This window comes from Synchiropus splendidus, chromosome 4, assembly GCF_027744825.2.
Source record: "Synchiropus splendidus isolate RoL2022-P1 chromosome 4, RoL_Sspl_1.0, whole genome shotgun sequence".
Taxonomy (NCBI): Eukaryota; Metazoa; Chordata; class Actinopteri; order Syngnathiformes; family Callionymidae; genus Synchiropus; species Synchiropus splendidus.
The window spans coordinates 11154692-11178477 of record NC_071337.1 but is presented as its reverse complement, the minus strand read 5'-3'; the positions used below and the strand labels follow the sequence as shown (position 1 = coordinate 11178477).

Below are 23786 nucleotides of genomic sequence, written 5' to 3'. Positions count from 1 at the left end.
TCATCCAGTACATATAAACATCCATCCATGTTTCCATCGATGCTTCTGATAATATGGCATGCAACGTCAACATCTATTGATCCAGTGTGTGCGTGCTTGGTTCATTTATCCATAGACCTGTTTGTTCTTCCATCAAGGAATCAGCACTTACACATGAACAAACAATATAAACAAGTCCAGTTCTGCATCTACACACTCGTCGTTTTCATATGAATCTTTTTGAAACCTTATTTAGGATGAGGCAAGATAAGGTGATCTTCCATTCGTGTCACTGATGAGAATTTCTTCACTGCACGACCACTATATATATTACACTCTTATCTGTCAGTTGTCTTTGATCTGTAACCTTTTTTTTTTTATTAGTTTTATACTTCTTTATGTGCTATGAGGCTTTTTGACAAGTGAAGTTTTTCACAAGAGGATCAGTCAAGTCTTATCTTGTCAACCAAGAATCTATGAACTGACAAAATAAATAGAGAAGAAATCTTTTTGTAAATGTGGCCTCTGACAAAACTAAGGAGGACGTCTGAATAGGCAGACGGTATCTTTCTCTCACACACCACAGATGAATCAGTCTGTCACTGAGGGAGTGACGTTGGAAGGGAAAGAAGCTCAAAAAGGAATAGCCTCTGTTGCAAGACGCGTGTTGAATTTTATTGCTTGAATGTGTCAACAAGTGTAATTGAAAGTGAGTTATTAAGTTTCTCTGATATCTGTATTTAATTGTGACATTATAATGACAATTCTGAGGATTGTTTTTCTCATGTACTTACTCCAAACAGGGAGTGAAAAAAGATTTATGTCGATCAATTATTTTGCTCGCTCTGCTTCATGACTTACGCAACAGGTTGAACCTTTGACTCTGGTTTAGGAGTATTCTGTAATGTCTAGTTTCTTGGGCGATAAAAAAACAGTCTAAGATTGCATAATAATTCATAGAAATATTAATATTCAAGAGTTTTATTGTTTTAGAATCATCATGTAACATCATGATAACCTCATGAAGATGATCAGACGTGTACAATTTTATTATTAAATGAACTGAAAACAGGTTTTTGGAAAACAGTTTTTGTGTATTTAAAATAAACATTTGAATAATATATAGAGTGTACATTGCTTGCTTCATTCATGCAATATAGAAAGCATATGGAAAGCCGGATTTTACGGGCCTTGGCCACAAAGACAGTGTCCTTCCTCCTGACTGTCGTACAATGATTTAAATATTCATACCGTTCCACTGTAATGCAAGAAAAACAACCGACAGCTGTAGTGCAGAGCGTTGCCTTCTGCACCTCTGAGGTGCCTTGCATCAATAACTGTACATTATTTTAACATCTTCGTGACTTCATTCTGACATTCACGCAGTAGACTTTTTATCTATTTACTTTACTGCTGCTTTAAAGCTGCTTAAGATGTTGCATCAGGTAGGTGATTCATAGTGAATAAAGGGTGGTGGATCTTTTTATGTCCTCATCGAAACACATAATCCACAAGATGTTCAGTTGCATTGTATTATTCTCATCTGGCTTTTCTCCACAGTTATGCTTAGTGCCTGTAAAAGCTTGTGTTCAACAGTGTTGCATTTTGAAGCAATATTTCTTTTTAAACATTTTAACCTAAAAATGATCTTATTACTTTGAAAACAATATTTTAACTTTCTTTGCTGTAGTTTGTCATATTTTTGTTCCAGAATTTAAGTCTATCAAGTCTATCAAAAATGTATTTTTTTTATATAATTATTATACAGTATTTAATTGTACTTCAATCACTGTGTAACAGAATATGTTTTTAATCATAAAATTATTATGAAAATAAATTATGCAATTATAGTTATAGTACACTGTTTATGAACTATTTTTTACATGACATTAAATGCTGTTTTAGGTTCTGTTTTGTTAAACGCCCTTAATATACTGAAACGTTTTATCAATTTACTTAGTGTATTTCATATAATAAGATCTATTTTAAGTACTGTATTGCAGATTCACCCACTGCTCTGCGTTATCTTTAAAAGGCATATTTTCCTGCTCGATTTCCCAGCAAAAGCATTTCTTATTTGTTCTCCTGCTTTCAGAGTGTGATCCTGTATCCAGCATGAGCAACATCTACGAGTCCGCCGAGGCCACGCTGGGCTTCATCAGCTCGCCGTGTCTGACCAAAGTGGAGCTGAGAGTGGCCTGCCGGGGAATCTCAGACCGAGACGCCCTGTCTAAACCGGATCCCTGCGTGGTGCTTAAAATGCAGTCACACGGCCAGTGGTTTGAGGTACGCTCATCAGGCAGCCGCTGATGGATCTCATTCCCCCGTATATTGTCTGACTTTTAGGAGATGAAGGGAAAATGAGAATATCACAAATATGCAGTCTTTTTGTTGTTCGAATGCTTATCGAGACAGTTAAGATTTCTTAAAACTGTTTTGAATGAAAAAGCACTTTCACTTTGCTACCTTCGACGAGAAGGTTATGTGACTGTTTGCTGGCTGTTTGTCTGTCACACAGCAGGATATTTTTATAATAATAATCGGGACAAAGAACTGGCGATTATCAATGTCATTTCAAATGCTTAAAATTGTGTATCATTATTTTAAAATAAATGTAGGGTGATAGTATTGGGCATGGTGGAGGTCTGCACTCACTGAGGGCTTTTCCTGCTGTTTTTTATAATATGCAGTGAATAGTGTCACAATAGAATCATTATTAAAGACAATAATGTCGAGGGGGGAAGTGAAACACTGCTTTCTGCCTTTCTGATGTGTACAGTATGTGTGCATTTATTATGTCGTCTTGTACAGTTAAGTTTCAAATTATTCTAAAAGGATTTATTAACAATATTTTTTTAATATAATAATTAATTTCTATCACTGATTTTTTTCCCCATGTATTTCCTTCCTTTCTTCTTCTGAATAGAACAAATTTGCTTCTAAAAGTATATTGTTATCATCAATATTTTGTGAGTGTATGACTCTACTTGAATCATTTTTAATAGGTGACTCTGATCACAGGGGTATTTTCTTTGACTGACGTTTAGCCTGTATAATTTCTGGTAGCTCCACAGTGAAACTCCTTGAAAGGAAGCAGACTGGTTTGCATCCATCACCATTTCCTGAGCGACTACAGTTGGCAGTTTCTGTATAAAACAGTCTACTCTGAGTATCAGGTGGATGATAGGACAAATCTTATATAAATGTTGCATATAAATGTTAGTTGTGGCGAGAAAGAAAGATTGTCGGAGGAGGAAATAAAGAAATGTGTTGAGCAAATCATTCATTTGTACAGTCTGTTGTTAAAGTTTTTTGCACTGTAGTTCCACCGTACAAACAGGACAATGTCGTCTGCAAAAGAATGACATTATGAAGTTACAGAATCCCTCTCCTCTATGATTCCCTCCTAAAAATGTCTTAAATTAGGATGTTAGCATGAGATTTTAAAATGTTAACACATTTGATGGTAAAGCTTCAAGCATTGTTTCACATTTTTATGTCAATCTTTCGAAATGAATAACGTCTTGTCAACAACAAAACGCGGCCAGCCTCTGAATCAACTGCTTTATGTAGGCAACACAGTAAAACTTCAGTTTGACTTGTGATTGTTTTCTTTGTGTCGGAGAAGAAAAAGTAAGATTGATGTTTTTTTTTCTACCCTTCCCTCTGAGTGTAGTCAAACTGGTGAAATGCAGTCTCCGTCAGGAGAAATCTATATTGCCAGGCTCAAGTTGATTCTTGTAAACAATGTGAGAATGGATTTTTTTGTTGTTGTTGTTGTTGTGTAAGCTCTGTTGAGAATCACAATCAGGGCGGTGTTTGATGTTGAATGAAATCTAATAACCCACCACAGCACAAGGCACCAGAAAGCGCTGTTGGAAAAGGCAGAGGCTGTACACGTCGACTGGTTATCTGCACATCACCAGACAGACTGAGATGAAAACAACCAGAGTACGGCTTAATTAGCAGCCAAAGTGGCCAACAACTGCGCCGGCAGCAGAGAGCTCGCGTTTAACTTCAAAATAGCAATAATCTCATTTCAGGTGAAGAAACGTCGCCGGGTGTGGTTTCACTCAGATAATAGCCTCCTGCAGTTACAGATGGATTGTTTCATTTGTCTGAATGGATCATCCAGCGGACGTGTATATCCTCATATGTGGGCACATATTTCTACGTATTTGAACAGTTTTTTTAAACGGACCGATTGCATTTTTTCCTGATTTTTTTGTTTTTGGTTTTGGTTTTTTTTCAACTAAATCACACAAAAAGTACCTTTTTTTTTTAGATATATTACACAAACCTACTAAATAATACTGAGCAGCAGTATATCGAAACCATTGCATATTTTAAAGCCAAATAAATAACAAACAATATAAAAGTGTTTAATCTAAAATAAATAACTTTATTCCTTTTTCAAAACTTCACTCATCATCTGTTAAATACTGGAATGTTGCCTTATAATACCGCTCCTCTTTTCGTCGACGTCATGTCCTGGGAATGAGTATCTGGTGTCCAAGTGTGATATTAGCTGCTGTAAGTCTTTCACAACAAGACTTCTTGTCCAAACAATGAACTCTATTATCAATGGTTTCGCCTGCTGTTAGCTTGCTGGTTAGCTTTCGCCCGGTTAGACTCAAGTTTCTGTGCTTTGATTCGTGTCTTGTTTTAACGCTGCAACAGATGACATGTTGCGAACTGCAATTCGGTTGTCATTTTCCTTGTTGGAGAAGTATTGCCAAATGTCATTGCCATTGTGGCTAGGTGGCTCTCCGTCTGCGGCTGTTGCAGCAGATAGGCGTCTCTGCTGAAGTAGTGTGATTTACCACAAAAATGCCTGCTTTGTTTTGTCTTTTTTTTTTCATCATTGTGTAAAATTTAGATGAGTAATAACACCACTCATCATCCGGCCAGTCGATCACTGTTGCCCTGAACATAAGCACTGAACCTGTCTGAGCAACGACAGCAAAACATTTACAACTGTCTCTGGAGATTAAGTATTTTCTTCTTGTAAGACACTTCCATGAACATGGCTGATGAGAATGTTAATATTCTCCAAGAAAATGCAGGATTTGATAATGAACATTGATAATGAAGTGCGCTGAAACACCAGAGGCGACAGTCAGTGTCTGCTTTCATTTAAAAATGCAATAAATGAATGTTAAGTGAGGAAGAATTTATCTGCGCTGACTAGTGGAGGAGGAAGGAGCTCGTATGAATGTTCTTAATTATTTATGTGTTCATAGATCAAATTGTTAGTTATTGTGAGTAAAGTTCAACTAAGGGTATGTTTCATTCAAAACAAGCAAGAATTGTCTCGATGTGGAAATAATCAGAAAGCATATTGATTCTAATCTTTTTTTTCTAAGTGGAAGTGCGTTGTATTATTTGGGTCACACTTCAGATTATGTATCACCATAAATTAAACTGTTTATTTGTACATGTTTTGGAGAATATTACCCTGTAATTAATTGACAATATAAAGCATTTGTTTTTGTCTTGTAAAGCATTTTTCAGCCAGGAAAAAGTTGACTAAACACCATCATAATTACCAATTATTGACCACAAATAAGCATGCAATTGTCTTATTAATAGTTCCTATTTGTTCCCCAATCTGAAATATTGCCATTATTTGAATCATCTATGACAAATGATGTCGCAATTTTCAGTTTTATTCTTGATTAAAAACACATACATGCTTAAAGGAGAGACGCATGGAGTCCTGTGAGTGAGATATTTAGAAAATAATATGGATGTAAAAAAGTAAAAAGAAATGGAAATAAAAGCGGAAATGGAGAATGAGAAGATGAATAGATGCAAAGTAACAATAAATGCAACTATAGATGAAAAGAAAATGAATGTAACCACTTTTATTTCCACATCCAATAACGTCAGTCTCAGTACATGTTTATTTGGTGTGTCTGAATGTCTGCAGGTGGACCGCACAGAGGTGATTCGGAGCAGCAGTGGTCCGGTCTTCTCCAAGATCTTCCTGGTGGATTACTACTTTGAGGAGGTTCAACGGTTGCGATTTGAGCTCCATGACATCAGCTCCGGTAACAATGGCCTTCGCGACGCTGACTTCCTGGGATCCATGGAGTGCACCCTGGGACAGGTGATCGATCTCATTGTTTCAAATTTGGAGTCGACATGTGCGCCGCAGTGGGGGCCAGTTACATTTGCCACATTGTACGTTGACTGTTATGAGCTGCTGTCAAGTTAAATGACAGTCGGACAGAAGGAAGGGTCTTAAATAAATGTAGCTAATTAGTTATTTGTGTATTTCTTTATTTATTTATGGAAGATTCTTAATATCCACCATGGTTATTGAAAGAGCCTTTTAAGTGGTGATAATATTGGCAACAGAACTGTGGGTTAGAAGCATGATGGAGATGCACTACATCACATTTTTTCCCCCAGTGTTTATTTACTGTATTTCGAGGGAGAAAACATACTGTTCAAAGCAGCATCTCTAATTAAAAGAATTGTGTTTAATTTAGCATTTCAATATGGCCTTTAATAGCTAAAGGGGATGAAAGCTTGACACAGAGAAAGAGGGAAAGAACCCTCAAAGTATTCTAATTCAAATTTACATAGTAATGCACATGAAACAATGTGAAATTCTTTTGTAGTTTAGGTTTGACCTCGTGACCACATTTGGCCCCAAGATAGTGCCAACATTACAGTGCAACGTAAACTCTTTTCAGATTTGTGAATCCTTGTGCTATTTATTTATTTTTTAAATAAACTATTTCAGGATTTTTTTTAGACTCAGTGTAATATTTATTTATTTATTATCGCTGAATACGTTCATGGCCTGAATGGTGGCATTAATATTATTAGTAGTAGGAGGAGGAGGAGGAGCAGGAGGAGTCTATAAAGCAATGCTGGTATGGTTGAATTTAATAATGTCATTGATGCACCGTGAGAATCCAGCTGAATTAAACCTGATCAAAGTGAAATTGAGCCACTAAGACTGAGCAACTTAAAGATTTAAAAGATCTGCATGATCCGTGTGGTGCATCTCAATGGGATGTTTTCACCTGAGGTCAGCTACTGTAGTTTTCTTCACTGTACCTTAAATCTCCTTGAGGCATAAGCAGAAGCAGCATGGAGGTTATCATATCCGGTGTATGTGATCATTGATATGCACACTGTGTGAGAGTACCATGGCCTTTGCACCCCAACGGCTGCAATCAATAAAAATATTTGTAGTTGATGAACGAGCTGAAGGGCTGCTTCCCAGCGCTTCAGATCTCAGCCTGTTCTTCTTCTATGGCTATTTCATATTTATTAATGGATCCAAACGTATGCCAAAAAATAGCATTGATTGGATTTTTTTTTTGGGTCGATGAATACTTGTTATTATTTTAGCAATGCAATTTAGCAAAGCAAGGCAGAACCCATGCACAGGAAGACAGATAATACGGTTTACAGTTTATTAATATGCAAAAAGCACTAACAAGGACAGACAGATGGAGGACTAAAGGCATCACAGAACCGGCAGAGAAATGGATGAACAAAACCAAGGGCACAAGGCCTGAAGTAGTGGTCTGAAACACGTCATGAAGTAGCGAACAGAGCGCACGCGGCGGTCAACACAACAAATACACAACATTTACAGTCGTTATCATCAAAAAAAAAAATAAGTACAACTACTATCAAAGATGTGCATGTGAACTTTGTTCAAAAAAGGTTTTCGGCACTAAATATTTCTGGTGGTTCCGAGGTCAGTTTTCAGAACCTTCTAACAATGGACTCAGTTTAACTGAATCCTGACAGTAGACGTGATGTTGTATGGAGATGTATTTTCTCAAACAGACGAATTAAAATCTTTTCACAGCAGGTTGTTCTGTCACTAGCTTCTAATCCAACTGGACTTCGCCTTAACTGCGTTGGCTGCAGTAAATGTGCTTGTACTGAACGGGTCTAGCTGGAACTACAATACATTGGCAGTCAAAACAAGCTTAAAGAAAACTGCAATACGGTATCAACTGAATTGGAAAACACATGGTGGTTCGAACACATGCGCACAGAGGAAATAAAGAAATAAGAACAAGGTAGAAAGCTTGTTGTGGACTAAACACACTCACAGCTACTCAACAGCAGGAAGGACAGAGATTGTGTGGCAGTCAAAACTAGCTCATGGAGAAATCCAATCAAAAGCTCAAGCATCAGAATCCGTAATGAGAGAAACGTGTAACTCAAGAGACCAATAAAATTGAAATTACCAGCATAAGTCCTCAGTCAATCTGGTCAATGCTTTCTCACTCCTAGGCCTAGTCCCAATTTACCCCCTTAAATCTTCCACATGATTCGAAGTGCCCACAACAGCTATGTTCCCTCAACAAGGGGAAATTTTTCCGTATGAAAATGGGACACCACTGGATACAAATTTGCATAGTGAACATAGCAAACATGCTCAGAGACATCAGACGCTAAGTCGACCCAGCGAGCGACTATTTTCATTCCGGAAAAATGCTGGCTAATGCTGTTGTGTTGCCTGCTGCTCTGGCTGTCTCTTTGTTTACAGATCCACAAATGTGGATTTGTTTCAGGTATGTTGATTTGTTGAAATGTTTTGATGTTCTGTTCACCTCAGTAGGTGGCACTTTAGCGTTAACATTAGCGAAACCAGAACTTGCGAACGCAACCTCCTTGCCATGTGAGGGTTGATTTTTAGGGGCCTATTTCACACTCTTCCTTGCTCCCTGGAGTCATGAAACACTTCAACATTGGACACAAAACTCCACTTGAAAATAGTTGCTATTTAAGGCCTACGGAGTGAGAATGTGTTGATCTGACACACAGCACTTTGCAGCAGCAGGTGGAAGGCCAGGTGAGTGCCATTGCCTGGTCAAGCTCCAGGGAACAAAGAGGGGGAAATACATGGACTAACAAAACAAAACAAAGGAATACCATGACGGTGCTTTCTGTCTTTTTGTTGTGCGTTTTTTTGGTTCCTTGTTTGAGACATTCAAAAAAACATCATGGAAAACGATTGCACCTTGAATGTAGCCTACATTAAGTAAATTAAAATTTTTTCCATGTTTGACTGATGACTTTTTTTGCTTTGACATAGTTCATAACAGAACTGGCCAATAGGAGGGAAAAGAATATGCAAAACTTGACCAAGCAGGCAGACGTTGCTTCCATAAATGAAAACATCTGCCATCATTTCGTCCAAGTGTTAAACATGGCCTTTCAGTCAGCCTAAAGGCCAAACAGGAACTAAAGAGACAGACTCCAATTTGCTCAAATACAGCGACCATTTAATCTGTAATTACAAAAAGGGAGGACCCTCGATCAACAAAGCTTAGATCACATTTTTAATAATATTTTTAAAAAGGCAGTTGACCTTCATGAGGTTTTTTTTTTTTATAAGGGAATGTTTTGATGATTCTGACTGCATTCTTTTTTTCAACTGAAACATTTTACGATTCATTTTGAGACAGATTTGGCCTCGGATACTTTTATTACCTTCATTCCTGAAATGATGATTCCCATCCTACCTGGGTTGTTGGAACTGAAGCTCAGCTAAAAGAAAGAGACACCTATTGTTGATTCAGTTGCCAATTAAAAAGCGTGTGATTTTTATTTATTTATTTATTTTGGTGTGAGGGAACAAGCAAGCCAGAGTTGAGTGTTTTCTTTCAACGCTCCACTTAAGCAGTGCTATATTACAGTGCCTGTGGCATGAAGATAAGAGAAAATAAACACAAAAAAAGTTGAAACACCAAGAAAACTATCTTCCTTGTACTTTATTAACTTCAGAATGTTGCTGTGGGATCAGATCTTTTCTCACTCGCTCTTGGCATACCAAGTGCTTGTGAAGTGAGCCGGAGCGGCGTGTGGCATCAGGAGGAGTGGAGTGCGAGGAGGTGACGTCGGATTTCTTGTCTGTTTTTGTTTGTTTCAGATCGTCTCTCAGAGGAAGCTGACCAAATCTCTGCTCAAACAAGGCAACACCGCTGGAAAGTCTTCCATAGCGGTATGAAACTTATGATGACACACACACAATAGCTCTTGCAACTATACACACAGGGAATAATTAATTGGATGATTTTTTTTTCTTTCTTTCCTATTCGCTCTCCTCTGTTCCTCATTTCCATCTCATTTCCACTCACCTCATTTCTCTCTCTCTCTCTCTAACACACACACAAAGGTGACAGCAGAGGAGTTGTCTGGCAATGACGATTACGTTGAACTCTCCTTCAGCGCTCGTAAACTCGACGACAAGGTTTGTATTTGCCGTGGACGATATGAAGGGGCTTGCATTTCCAAGTGCTGGCGCGCACTGTCAGAAGGTGTGTTTGTGTGCCAGCGTGTCTGACGGAGAACGTGGGTGGATTTGTTAGGGAGGCAACTTGACAACGCAATACACTGAAGAACAATCTGGCATTAAATGAGGCCCGAGGAGATAGATGGGTTCCCCCTCCTCAATAAGTCTTCCTATCTCACCTGCCCCTCGACACACATAGATAACTATATTAATTTTTTGCTTTCACATGCACTCACGCAGCCACGGATGACTAATCCAAGTTGTGCCTCGGGGGGGAAACGATGGGAGGAAGAAAAGAAGGGGCAGACAAATTAGAGGCAGGGGAGAGATGGGTGGAAGCTACAAAGTAGGAGTGGGGTAAAATAATGATTCCGTTAATGAATAAATGATTTGCTGTAGTCAAAGATCGTTCCGGGGATCTGCATAACCGTTGTCTTTTGCCTCCCTAGGATTTCTTCAGCAAGTCAGACCCTTTCCTGGAGATTTTTAGAATAAACAATGATGGCACGGAGTCACTAGTGCACCGGACGGAGGTGAAGAAGCACAATTCCCACACTTGCGAGCATGTTTCATCTCTTATCGACGTGGCGTCTGTGTGTCTTTTTAGACGGTAATGAACAACCTGAGCCCGGTGTGGAAATCTTTCAAAGTTTCGCTGAACACACTCTGTAGTGGAGACCATGAACGGGAGCTGAAGGTGAGCGTGGCACGATTAGTATTCATGAAAAGGTGATGACTGGTGGCAATATGATTTTTTTGGACTACCGTATTAAAGAATACAGCCAAAGAGCTCCAAACAGTGATTCACCAGACAGACAGTCTTCCGTCAGATGTCACTATTCGTTACCTTCACAACCTGTTCTGAGTTCTGATGACGGGGTGAAAAAGCCGGATTGTTACGAAGCTCTTTTTGTGTGAAAGTGCTGCCCGCGCATCAGAAAAGTTGTACATCCTTTGAATAAACATGAGCTTGTTCATTAAATATTCAAAGGCTTCTTAACTCTGCGTGGCTCCTGACAGCAGGAGAAAGGGCTAACACACGCTCACTCACACACTTTTGTGCCATCGGCGTTGGTTTCCACGGCTACCTGTTTGAAGCATCAACCCTGTATTGAGAAATGTCAGAGCTGAGATCTCTTATTCATTAACTGACTGACGCGTCCCCCTCCTTGTGTCTTGGTGTGTCGGTTGTTGTACGGCTTTCTCTCCACTTGATTACTTCTCTACACATCCCGTCAGCGGTCACTCGCTCTTGCCCTCCTCCTGTCCTTCCGACCATCGATGAAATGAAGTGGAGGTCTTCATTTTTTCATTAAGCTGGTGAATGGCGCTTCGCAACCTGAAGTGGGACTAGATCTCTGAATGAAGTGCACAAAAACAAGTGCTCACACACGAATTAAATACCTTGGATGATTGGTTGCCAAGCCCCTAAATAACGCCAAGCCTTCCCAAGATTCTGAGCACCAGGCCATGTTGGACGTTTATATTTAGTATGATCCCAATTTCAAAAGATGTTTTTATAGAAGAAGGACGTTGACCTTTCCTTTTGCCACTTTTCGCACAGTATTCTGCTAGTTGCCTGGGATTTTATACAGACTTTTACGATTAAGTGCTAAAAAAATCTCAGGATGACCCAATACCGATACCAGAATTGGTACTCACACCTGTACTGGCCTATTTTGCTGTACTCATCAAATACTCTCTACTGACAGCACCCCATACCTATTTTGATGTCATATTCGTTTCCTGGTTGGGAGCGCATCTTGTCAAACACGCAACTTGGTAGAGCAAGCACTTGTTGCTGGATTCACATCTGATGCTAGCATCGGACAGCCAACTGTCATTCCACAGTACCATTTCGCAAGCCCAGGACTGCATTCATTATACATATACCTATTCAGTTACTTGGCTAGAAAGAAATACAAATGGGACGTGTGGCCTTACATAAGCCCCTAGAGTTCTTTGCTGGTTACAAGAGAATTGGCAGCCCTGTGCTAACTTTTAGCTCTCTTTGCCAACAGTTGCGCTCTGGAGAATTGTAGATACTGTGATCAATGGTCATCCTGGGCTGTAAACCTGTGGGGAAAGTAGTTAGATATTGGTTATTTAATCCATCTCCCACAGAGTCTCTCTCCTGTTGCATTGGTCTGTGATATAACGCAGGCTGTCAATCCATCCTAAAATATTGAATGAAAAGTACCACAAATTCTGTTAAAGCGTCCTCCAAAATTGGGGGGGGGGAATCGCTTAAATGTTGATTGAAAAGTCTCTAAACACATCCTTCCGTTGACACTTCACTAACTCCAAATCAAATATGATTTCTCCGGCTTTTCTTGGGTCCCACCCACCTTTGCCAAAAGTACTTACAAAAGACGTTTCTTTCCTTCCACAGCAGTATGGTGGATGACAAAGTTTGTCACCCGATCTGCCCAACCATTTCGCCCACATCCGCTGTGACCCCATGTAGCCCCATGTGGCTGTGACTTTCTGTTTTCTGTCTCCTTTTTGTGTTTTGTTATGATTGTCTTTCCCTCATTCTATTTCCTGTAAACAAGACCATCAACAAAAATAGAGGAGGCATAGGGGAGTCCATTCCTCCATCAACGTATACATTCCCCTTTCCCATTCTGCTCGTCTGAGATTGATTTTTATCGGAGTCCCAAGCAGAGAGAACCTGAGTTCCCTCGCATGGAAGCCAGAATACTAAGACGTCCAATAACAAAAGATGTATTCTCTCAATCAAGTTCAGCGTCCATCTAGGGTTTCATCCCAGTTAGATATGCCTCCATAGGGAGGCATTGGAGGTTCCTGGAGAAGATGCTCTCCCCCCCTCAGATGATTCCTCTCAGTGGCTGCTATCCCCCAGAAAACAAAGAGTCACCTTCACAAGATGACAATTTCATGCATGTATCTCTTGTTTTTACTGTAAAGATCCAGAGGTCATGGCCACAGGTTACACCAGGAACATAAATCTAACACCTCAAGAACATCATATTGATGCTGGGACATCATCAAGAGCACTTTGAGTCGTACAAATGATTGAATAAGGTCACTCCAACACAACAGCAGGCCATGAAATATTTGACGGTGGTTTTGTTATGTGTGAGCCCGTCTTGGTATCTGGTACTATCGATCCTATGGACCATGCGGGGCTGTGAAATGCCTTTTGTAATGTGTTGGAATTATGGCTGGTGTGCGCCTGTGGTGGGCGACGCCTTGGCCCGCTGACCCCCACATTTCACGGCTGATTGCTGCCATTTATCTTGTCGTGTAGCTCCTCTGAGAGGAAAATAAACTATTATGTCCAAAGACAAGAAGACACACACACACTGGCTTGCACGCGCACGTTAAGCTGTCTCTTAAGCTTCATTCCTCTCAGCGTCCTCAGATTAATATTTCACCGCTCCAATGCCCCCCCACCAACTCCTCCTTATCAATCATTCAGCATGGCATTTCCCTGCATGGGTGTTGTTGTGGGTGTGCTGGGGTGACAGGGCTACAGCTTGGACTGAATGAAAATGTCCTCCTGTGCGACAGGTTTTTAACTTGGGTGACCGCTGACCACCAGCAGTTGCTGACACTCAGCAAAAACTTACCAATGAGTTGCCCCTTTTTATTCAAACACCAGATCCTGTTTTATTGATATTTTGACTCCTGCAAGTTTTTAACATGGAATTCTGATTTGAATTGTGGCTCGCCTCCTTCAAAATTCTCTTAACTGTTTATTAAAATTAATTGTAAACCATGCCATCTGCTTCCACTTAAGCATGGCGCCTCAGCTATCAGACGGCACGTTAGAAGAGAGTTGCCTTCTCCGTGAGACTCCCTTCACTCCAAATTGCGATTCATATGTAGCAAATTTTGATTGTTCAGACACATTTTTTTTTCCTCAATAAATGGTACCTTGCGCTGCTCTATAAATGGCATTAAGAAATAATCCTTTTTACTGAACAGCTATTGATATTCAGTGACAGGATGCATCACCATTTACCACACAGCATTCATAAATATTCAATGAAAAACAATAGACTGTAGTTGCCACTGAGTGTTCATTATTGACTGTTGAAGACCCTTTTCAGATCGATGTAATCGTTTTTGAAATTGATCATTGAGCTCATGCAGAGCTCATAGTGTTGCCTGGTAGACAAGAGATGCACTCAGGGCTTCATTGTATGCAGAGTATGATTATCGATCCGTGCCTGCCGACCTTTTTATTTATCAGCTCCGCTTTCATTTCTTGTCTCAGGTTTATGAGTTTCCTGACCTTATATGTTTCGCCAAGTCGCAATAGTCAGATTGAAACAAGAAATAGCGAGTAGATATGCTTCCATTAGACTTGTATATGAAGCTGTCAGAGTTAAGCAGGTGGATTGAGGGTTGAAAACAATAGATGGTTATCGGTTTTCTCTGGATGAGCCCCATGGAATCTGACAAATAGACCGTAGAGCTCTCGAGTTTATCATATTTCATTTCATAACATTTCTCAAGCTAGCAAGAGGTCATCTGATTAGGGAGCACTTATTAAGTGCAGATGCTGAGGCTGTCTAATAAGGTTACATTGTGAGAGGAAAATCATTCACCAGTTTTTCTTATGCACCGAAATATCAGGACTATAGAGCGCACAGGAATATTAGCCGCACCCACCCACAAAATTTAAGAAGGAAAATAGATGTTGTTCATCCATAAGCCGCGCCTGCCTATAAGCCGCGGGTGCAGTGGTGCTGTCTGCACTGTGGAAAGGTGAGTGGTCACCGTCTTAAAAACATTTTTCAAAGCTAGTTTTGAAAACGGGGTCCAGCTTCAAGATGAAGGAACAGCGGAAACAAGTTGCGTAATACGGAGCATCTTGATTTATCCATGCTGCTGTCTCAACAAGTTGAACACAGTCAGAGAGATTACTGACAATTGAGAGGGTTTTAATCTGTACAGATCCAGACGTCAGAAAGGATCAATTAATAGTCTGGTGATCTTCCAGTCCCGGACCGGTGCACAGCGCTCCACCACAGCACCAGTCTCCAGCAGCTCCCGGCTATACACCTCAGTATTTAGCGAGTTTACAAAGTTGTTTCACCCCCCGTGGAGAGTTTCCCGACACAAAGTGCAGCTCTCCAGCCGGGATCAAGTCCACGGCCAAAACCCGTCGTGCTTGTGTTCACATCGGACTTTTGAGCCGAACGCACTTTGTCTCACATCTTTTCCGACACCACAGTCGGTGTCAGTGGCTGCTTTTTGATACCAGACCTCCAGGAGATCGACGAGAGTGCTTTAAGGGTAAATAAAAAGCCCCTGATTTCTCCGATTTCATCACCTCCTCCAGACCGTGAGAAAAAAGTAGCGTAGTGAGTGAGAGAGTGAGTGAAACAGGATGAAGCTGGTCAGCAATACTCAAGAAGATTGTCATAATTTGAATAGGTTGCGTGTTCATTTTCATGACTGCTTAAGTGTTAAGATTTTGTCCAGAAACTAGCTAAGAGGTGTCATTTTCATCCCCTCAAAAGTACAGATCTGGAGAGAAGCTTTATAGTTCATCTGTGTTTTTATCTAATCCCGCCGTCTTATCTTTGCGGTTACCTAAACGACTGCTAATAGACACATTATCACATTTGAAGATGCATGGTTATGAGGCTGCTTGATATTCTATCCCAGCATCTCTGAAACAAATACTGCAGCACTCCCTGTCCTCAGTCATAAATCCTCTTTCTAATATATCGAGTTGATTTGTGAACTGGAAGAATCTGCAAAAGACATTACATAATGATAGTGGTGGAATTTTGTTATGTATATTTGAAAGCTGTTAAAGGCAGGAACTATTGAGAGGTTGTAGAAAGAGTCCCGAAGTCAGGTTGCTGGGTGAAGGACAGAATCCCTGGTCAGCTAGATTTGGGTACAATGGCGCAGCGAGCCTAAACGCTTGAAATCAATCCTGCAGTGATGAGTGGGAAGCGAGCCAGTTTGAAGAGACTGTGAGGGGAGGTCAGGAAGTGTGAGGGGGAAATCCTCTCCCGTGTGAACTGACCTTGTCACGCAGTATTTAGAGGACCCATCACAGTTTGTGACATAAGTTGTCTTTACAGTGCACTGTTTGGGACTGGGACTCAAATGGAAAACACGACTTCATTGGAGAATTTCAGACGACCTTCAAAGAGCTGAGGACGGAGCAGGAAGGAAAACAGGTGAGCAAATCCACCCGTATGCCTAGTTTTTACCAAGAATTGGCCACAGTTTTCTTACCTCGCCAATGACAGTGTGGCAGAGGTTATGTGCGTAGGCCTCTATCGCCAATATCGATCAATAAAATTTTCATGGTTAGTTGGAAATGACGGCGTTATATTCCTTAACTTTTGCAATATTTTGGAAATACGTTTTATTCCAGTAAACAACCATTGGAAGAAACAAAAAGATCTTTTTGCACAATGCCTTTCTGAGCGTTTGGTTGCCCTCTTTGACTTTCTTTCCTCTCATGCCATAACATCCTTTGCCTCTGGAAACCAAAGAGCAATCAGATACAAGCTTTTTCCAGTCTCTTTCATTGAGCCCCAATCTAACACTGTGAAGACACTGTTGGATGTGTCAAGAGAGAATGAGCAACAAGACAAGGTCGAGAACTCGCACAGCAGTCTACAGGCACACATTAAATGACACTTCTCTCAGGATATTTCTTCATATCCTGTGTGTGTTGTGAGAGCTCAGTAACAATACCGCCACCTGTGATCCATTTGAGCTCAATACACTTGGAATACATATAATATACATAAATATGTGTAAGGCTATAATATGGGCCAAAAAAGAAATCACAGTGAGCCATTTGACACCAACACAGCTCAGACGGGGAAAAGAACTTTTCGCACACATACCAGATGTGTCCTACTTGTTGACTCATCAGATGACAAAAACAAATGGTGCCCACCCACTTAAGTTTCACTGAAACCAGTTTGAACACGGGCTAGTTCGGTAGATAGCACCGAGGTTCTGAGAATCCCGAACAGCATTGGTTCCTGAACCATGTCTGTATGAAAGACCTCAGTGTGGCTAGGTGGAGAGATGCACTTCCCCAATGCCTTTCTCGTAAAACTTTAACACTATATAAGTTTATAAGTATAAGTTTAACACTATATTTTTGTTTCCACAGATTCAGTGGGAGTGCATCAATCCAAAATACCAAATAAAAAAGAAAAACTACAGGAATTCCGGGGTGGTCATTCTCAATCACTGCAAGGTAACCGGCAATGTTCTGGCTTTGTGTGGGGTTTCAGAAAAATATTAAAATTCAACCATTGTTTCAATACATGAATCATTTGGTTGACGTTCTTGTATTGGAATTAACATTCTAAAGGGTTTTGTTCCTTCTGAGAAGTACTTTTCACTCTTGTCATCTCAAATACATGTCGCGCTAATTTGGCATCCTGTCTGTAATTAATGATACACAGTACTTTCTCTTTCACTGCTGTCACACATTCATCGAACACCCAGTTATCACAGCCTTTGTTCCTTTGGCTTCCTCCACAGATCATTAAAATGTACTCCTTCTTGGATTACATCATGGGAGGCTGTCAGATTCAGTTCACAGTAAGTTTCGTCACAAAATTGTCACACTGCCTGCTATGTTCTCCGCCGCGCCGCGTGTTTGAGGGCGTGCACATGTGCGATATTCCCAGGTGGCAATAGACTTCACAGCGTCCAACGGGGATCCGAGAAACAGTTGCTCCCTCCATTACATCCACCCCTACCAGCCGAACGAGTACCTGAAAGCTCTGGTGGCTGTCGGAGAGATCTGTCAAGACTACGACAGGTAGTACCGCCTCGTCAATCAACTCCCGTAAAAATCCTGACACGCAATTCCGCCGATCATGTCAAAGCCTTTCATTATGACTGACTTCTCTTCTATATGGGTGAATTGTGTTTTTCTACAGCGACAAAATGTTCCCCGCCTTTGGCTTTGGAGCTTTAATACCACCTGACTTTAAGGTCAGGAGTGAATCATTTCCTTTTGCTCTTCTATTTGCCCTGGGATTCTTTTACTTGACTTGTGAATTGATTCTGTCCTTTGAAAGGTTTCCCATGATTTTGCCGTGAACTTTGATGAGGACAATCCTGAATGTGCTGGTGAGTCATTCACATACACGTTTACATACATACACGTTTACATCTGTACATAATGCCAAATGGCATTCATGAGCTTACATATTATTGTCTTCAGAAATTGCTGGATGTGTATTTTGAGCATGTTGCACTTCAAGCAATACTCTCACTGGGTAACTTCATCATCTCTGTTGGCCAACTTCAGTCAGTGCCTTGTACTTGTGCAGTATATTAGCACTTTGAAATGAATTTCAAAATTCAGATTTTTTTCATTTTTTCCAAATCAGTTTGAATTTTAAGTACCATCAAGGTTCTAGCAGTGAGATTGTTTTGCCTCCCATTTTCTTCAGCGTCTAAATAAATTCTATATAAACGTAAAATTTGATGAAACAAAATCAATCACTGGCAAAAGTTCAGCATAAAAAAAATCGGTGGCAACAATTCCTTCTTCTACCGCTTATCCGGGGTCGGGTCGCGGAGGCAGCATTCGGAGCAGGGAAGCCCAAACTTCCCGGTCCGCACAAACCTCCTCCAGCTCCTCCCGGGGGATCCCGAGGCGTTCCCAGGCCAGACCGGAGACATCATCTCTCCAGCGAGTCCTGGGTCTTCCCCGGGGTCTCCTCCCGGTAGGACATGCCCGGAACACCTCCCCAGGGAGGCGTCCAGGGGGCATCCGGATCAGATGCCCGAGCCACCTCAGCTGGTTCCTCTCGATGTGGAGGAGCAGCGGCTCCACCCCGAGCTCCTCCCGGATGACCGAACTCCTCACCCTATCTCTAAGGGTGCGCCCAGCCACCCTGCGGAGGAAAGTCATCTCAGCCGCTTGTATCCGCGATCTCATCCTTTCGGTCACTACCCAAAGCTCGTGACCATAGGTGAGGGTGGGAACGTAGATCGATCGGTAAATCGAGAGCTTCGTCTTGTGACTCAGCTCCCTCTTCACCACGACGGTCTGATACAGCGATCGAATCACTGCTGCCGCTGCACCAACCCGTCTATCAATCTCACGCTCCCCTTTTCCCTCACTCGAGAACAAGACCCCGAGATACTTAAACTCCACCGACCTGGAGAGAGCAAACCACCTTATTCCGGTCGAGAACCATGGCCTCAGACTTGGAGGTGTTGATCCCCATCCCGGCCGCTTCACACTCGGCTGCAAACCGCCCCAGCGCATGCTGAAGGTCCCGGTCCGATGAGGCCAGCAGAACAACATCATCCGCAAATAGCAGAGATGAAATTCTGTGGTTCCCGAACTGAATCCCCTCCGACCCCTGGCTACGTCTAGAAATTCTGTCCATAAAAGTGATGAACAGAACCGGTGACAAAGGGCAGCCCTGGCGGAGGCCAACATGCACCAGGACCAGGTCTGATTTACTGCCGGCAATGCGAACCATGCTCCTGCTCCGGTCACACAGGGACCGGACAGCCCCTAGCAGAGGGCCCCGTACCCCATATTCACCAGTACTGTTTACAGTGCGGGGGGGAGACTGCTGACCTTGACTGGTGATGTTGTGGAAAGAATACTTCGAGGGTCTCCTCAATCCCGCCGTCACGTCTTCCATTCAGGAAGCGGGGACTGAGGACTCAGGCGACTCTCTCATCACCCGGGCCGAAGTCACCGAGGTTGTTCGTAAGCTCCTCGGTGGTAGGGCCCCAGGGGTGGACGAGATCCATCCTGAGTATCTGAAATCCCTGGCAACAATTCCAATAGCCAAAATTCAGTAACCAAAACGCTACACCCAGTCACATGACTGCGCTACCAAGCATTCACATGCATTTTCTTCAGAAATTGCTTTATTGTAAAGGTACAAATTTCATGTGATGGCTCAAAGGAACTTTTGCACCTATTTTACCTCCATACAAACCAACTGAAATGACAAGTTGAATATGAAGAAGCTGAACCTGAAGAAGCTGAACCTGAAGGAGCGCAAGTCGATGACCTAACCCCACCACCAACCCTTTTTTTCTTTTATTTTTGCTGGGCAGCCTATAGCTTCAGAAAATTCCATATGCAGCTCCACAATAATTCCTGATGCCTTCCCCGGATTCCTTGCCCCTTGGGAAACATTTGATTCAGGCGAAAGCTTTATATGTCAACATGCAACTTGGGGGCTAAATTTCACTTGACAATTGTAAATATGTTCCACTTTAGGAGCGACATTTGCATGTAAACGTGTTTTATGATCGCACAGAAATGCACTGTGATGAGTCTCAACTATGTGTCTGTGAGGACTGGGCACTATGAACCCAGTGATTTAAGTTATATCTTGAACAGCTGATGGTGTTTTGGGGTTTGAGAGGCTGGAGATGAATGGCCACTGAGGATTATGGAATTGGCTTTACAAATAAGCAATAATATCACGGTGGTAGGCATCTACATGGAATTCAATATGCAATTTTAAATTAAATCCTGATGTAAACTCGCTAGTATCCACTCTGCTTCATAGCTATTGAAAGAAAAAAAATACTTATCTGTAGTTGTGTAATGTGCTTCTGTTTCTTCACACTCCTCTGAATTCCAACTGAGATTGTGTGCCTTTTATCTTGGGTGTGAGTGAAGAGGGTAACAGAATACATTTGGTGTTGTTTACTGCCCCGACATCTTCGAGGGCGATCACATCCACAGAAACCTATTTATTCCCGCAAATATTTCACCAACAACCCGAACTTCGTCCTGTCAAGGATAATGCAAGGGTGGCAAGATAAATGATCCACCAAATGTGTGTGTGTGTGTGTGTGTGTGTGTGTGTGTGTGTGTGTGTGTGTGTGTTGCAGGTATTCAAGGTGTGGTGGAAGCGTACCAAAATTGCCTCCCGAAAATTCAGCTTTACGGGCCCACCAATATCGCCCCCATCATTCAGAAAGTGGCCTCATCTGCCTCGGAGGAGATGCACACCAAAGAGGCCATGGTGAGAGCGCGAGAGAGAAACTTCTTCGTTCCTGAACTTGTGTTTAATGGGGTTTTGTTTGCCACGAGGAGACACAAGCAGAAGACGAATGGCAACAGATAAGCGGTGACTAGTACAAGAGAAGAAAGGAGTGTTAAAAAAAGAGCACATTTAAGGGAGTGATTGATAATAATTTAATTCCAGCCATACGTTTAAGAGCGCATATTTCAGCGTGCTTTCTTCCACTCCAGTGGCTTAAAATGAGTTTTATTCAAATTAGCTTCGGACCAGAAGCTACTTTGAAAACATTATCGAACATGTATCCTTTCTGCTTTGTCTGCCTCAAACTTTATTTCTAATCCTCTTTGCCTTTTGTATGGATGCATACTTATGCTGGCCACATATTATTCTTATACTTGATCCCTGTTAGATTAAATCTGTTTATTTGACCACATCATCAGACATTAAAACCAAAATTATATAACCCCAAACTAAATTCGCCTTTAAAGAGCTGAAAAATGGACATGAATGCAGCAGCAAAAAATGTGACCTTCGTCTTGATATACTCAAGTCACGAGGTACATCAAGGACTGACAGAAGATGAAGTTTTTGAGGTTTCTCTTTTATAATATTGAGTATAACAAACCCTCTGTTTTAAACACACGGCATCATTGTATTTCAGTATCTGCGCCTCTAGTACTTGTTATTATTGTGAAGCACAAGGTCAAACCAGTTCTTTTTCCAGAGAGACAAGCTTCTTCACTGGGTTCTTCATGTCAGGTGACTGTATCTTTTCACTCTAAGCATTGAAAGTTTGTCTCTTTATTCACAGGAGCTAGATGAATGAGACGCTGTGTCAGCAAACCAGATGTATATCAGTCTCCGCAGACACCTCTTCTTTCCTTCCCGGGTCATTTTTAACCAGGATTAAATCATTGCGTTCAACAGGAATACTTCATCTTGCTGATCCTGACGGACGGCGTCATCACCGACATGGCAGACACGCGCGAAGCCATCGTGCACGCCTCGCACCTTCCCATGTCGGTCATCATCGTCGGGGTTGGAAACGCAGACTTCACCGACATGCAGATTCTGGATGGAGATGACGGAATCCTGCGTTCACCCAAGGGGGAGCCGGTGCTCCGAGACATCGTGCAGTTCGTCCCCTTCAAGGACTTCAAGCATGTGGGTGGCTCTGGGGATTAAGGGTCTGGAATCACATTTTGAAAAAACACATTCTTGTCAGACGCTGTGACTAATGCTGGAGAGGTACTTGAGGAGACTGTGGCAGATTGCAATGCTATTATTGCTTGGAGTTTATACCGAAATACACTTAATTACTGCATGCTCCTTGAATTTACAGTTCACTCTTCTGTTCTGGATTTCTTTCTCTTTATTTCTCTTTAAACATATTAGATAAATAATCAGCAAAATATTTAAGAAACAGCTATATTTCACTTTTCAGTTTTCAGTTGTTTTTCCGCATAGTTATATATAAATATACTTAATTACTGTAACAGAGGAAGGAGCCTGCAAAACAGAAATCACAGATTATACATTACTTTAATCTTTTGTTAATTCGTTTCTTAATTCTACAACAATATTAAGCACAATTATCAATAGAAAAGGTTTGCTTTGCTGCAGTCGGGATTTAGGTTCCAAAGGATGGCATTTATTCATAGAGCTAAAGAGGAAGAGGCTTGCAAGATACATGCATGTGTAGTTGCTTCATTTGTCGAGTACAATGAGAAAGATGACACTGTTGAAGAAGTGGGGAGCAGATGGGGCGCAGACTCAAATACGTATGGCTGAATCAGAACAGAAGAAGTCAAGTTTCATTCAGAAATTACTCTAAAGAGTAATTTTAAGACTGCTGAGTGTGACAAAAAAGTTCCAAAACAATGTCGAAGTGAGGACTGGAAAACCTGCTGGTTTTAAAAGGGAAGTATAGCTTTTGAAAATGATTGTGGGTTAAATGTTAATTTATGAAACCAAAATATGGAACCGAATTCCGGTGTGAAATCAAAGATTTGGCGAAAATTCATTTTCAGCAAAATTTCCATAGAAATATTCCTTTGACCGGGACGGAGCTAGAAATTTTTCGTCGGTGTGGCCACAGTGAGTGCAGCCCACCCCTAAAGGCAAAAATAAAAAGTGATGCAGAAATGAAAAAATAAAATCTGAAAATAAAAAGTAGAACATGCAAAAAGAAAGTATGACTAAAAAATAACAGTAGTATGAACAGAATATTAATATTAATACTGTATAGTAATTTATTAAATAAAAATCATAAAATAATTTTAATTTCTATTCAGCATAATAAAGGAGTTGTAGTTCTGTATTCATAATAACATGTATATGACATTTTGTGCTGCATGAAGCCCCGTTTCCTGTTTCTAGGCTCCACACAGCCTCACCACCTGCTTCCTACTTCCAGTCGCACTGGAGGTGACGCACTGTCACATCTAACTGTGCGCTGGCTGTACTGGCACCACTGTACTGGCAAATGACAAAAAAAAAGCTCAGCAATTCAGATTTTTTTTTCTTCACGTTGCTCCTGC

The 23786-nt window shown here is 41.2% G+C and overlaps 1 protein-coding gene across 1 annotated transcript in view; it reads left to right on the top strand.

The window, feature by feature from the left end:
* The window catches only part of cpne4b (copine IVb), a 40920-nt gene that overhangs the window by 11778 nt on the left and 5356 nt on the right, over positions 1–23786 (top strand). Inside the window, exons 2-15 of the mRNA XM_053862094.1 lie at positions 2075–2265; positions 5912–6091; positions 9896–9967; positions 10142–10216; positions 10708–10791; positions 10866–10955; positions 16333–16431; positions 17388–17474; positions 17765–17824; positions 17914–18047; positions 18169–18223; positions 18310–18361; positions 21113–21246; positions 22174–22410. Of these exons, the coding sequence (XP_053718069.1) occupies positions 2095–2265; positions 5912–6091; positions 9896–9967; positions 10142–10216; positions 10708–10791; positions 10866–10955; positions 16333–16431; positions 17388–17474; positions 17765–17824; positions 17914–18047; positions 18169–18223; positions 18310–18361; positions 21113–21246; positions 22174–22410 (1530 nt within the window). The 5' untranslated portion in view covers positions 2075–2094. The remainder of the gene's footprint in view (positions 1–2074; positions 2266–5911; positions 6092–9895; positions 9968–10141; positions 10217–10707; positions 10792–10865; positions 10956–16332; positions 16432–17387; positions 17475–17764; positions 17825–17913; positions 18048–18168; positions 18224–18309; positions 18362–21112; positions 21247–22173; positions 22411–23786) is intronic.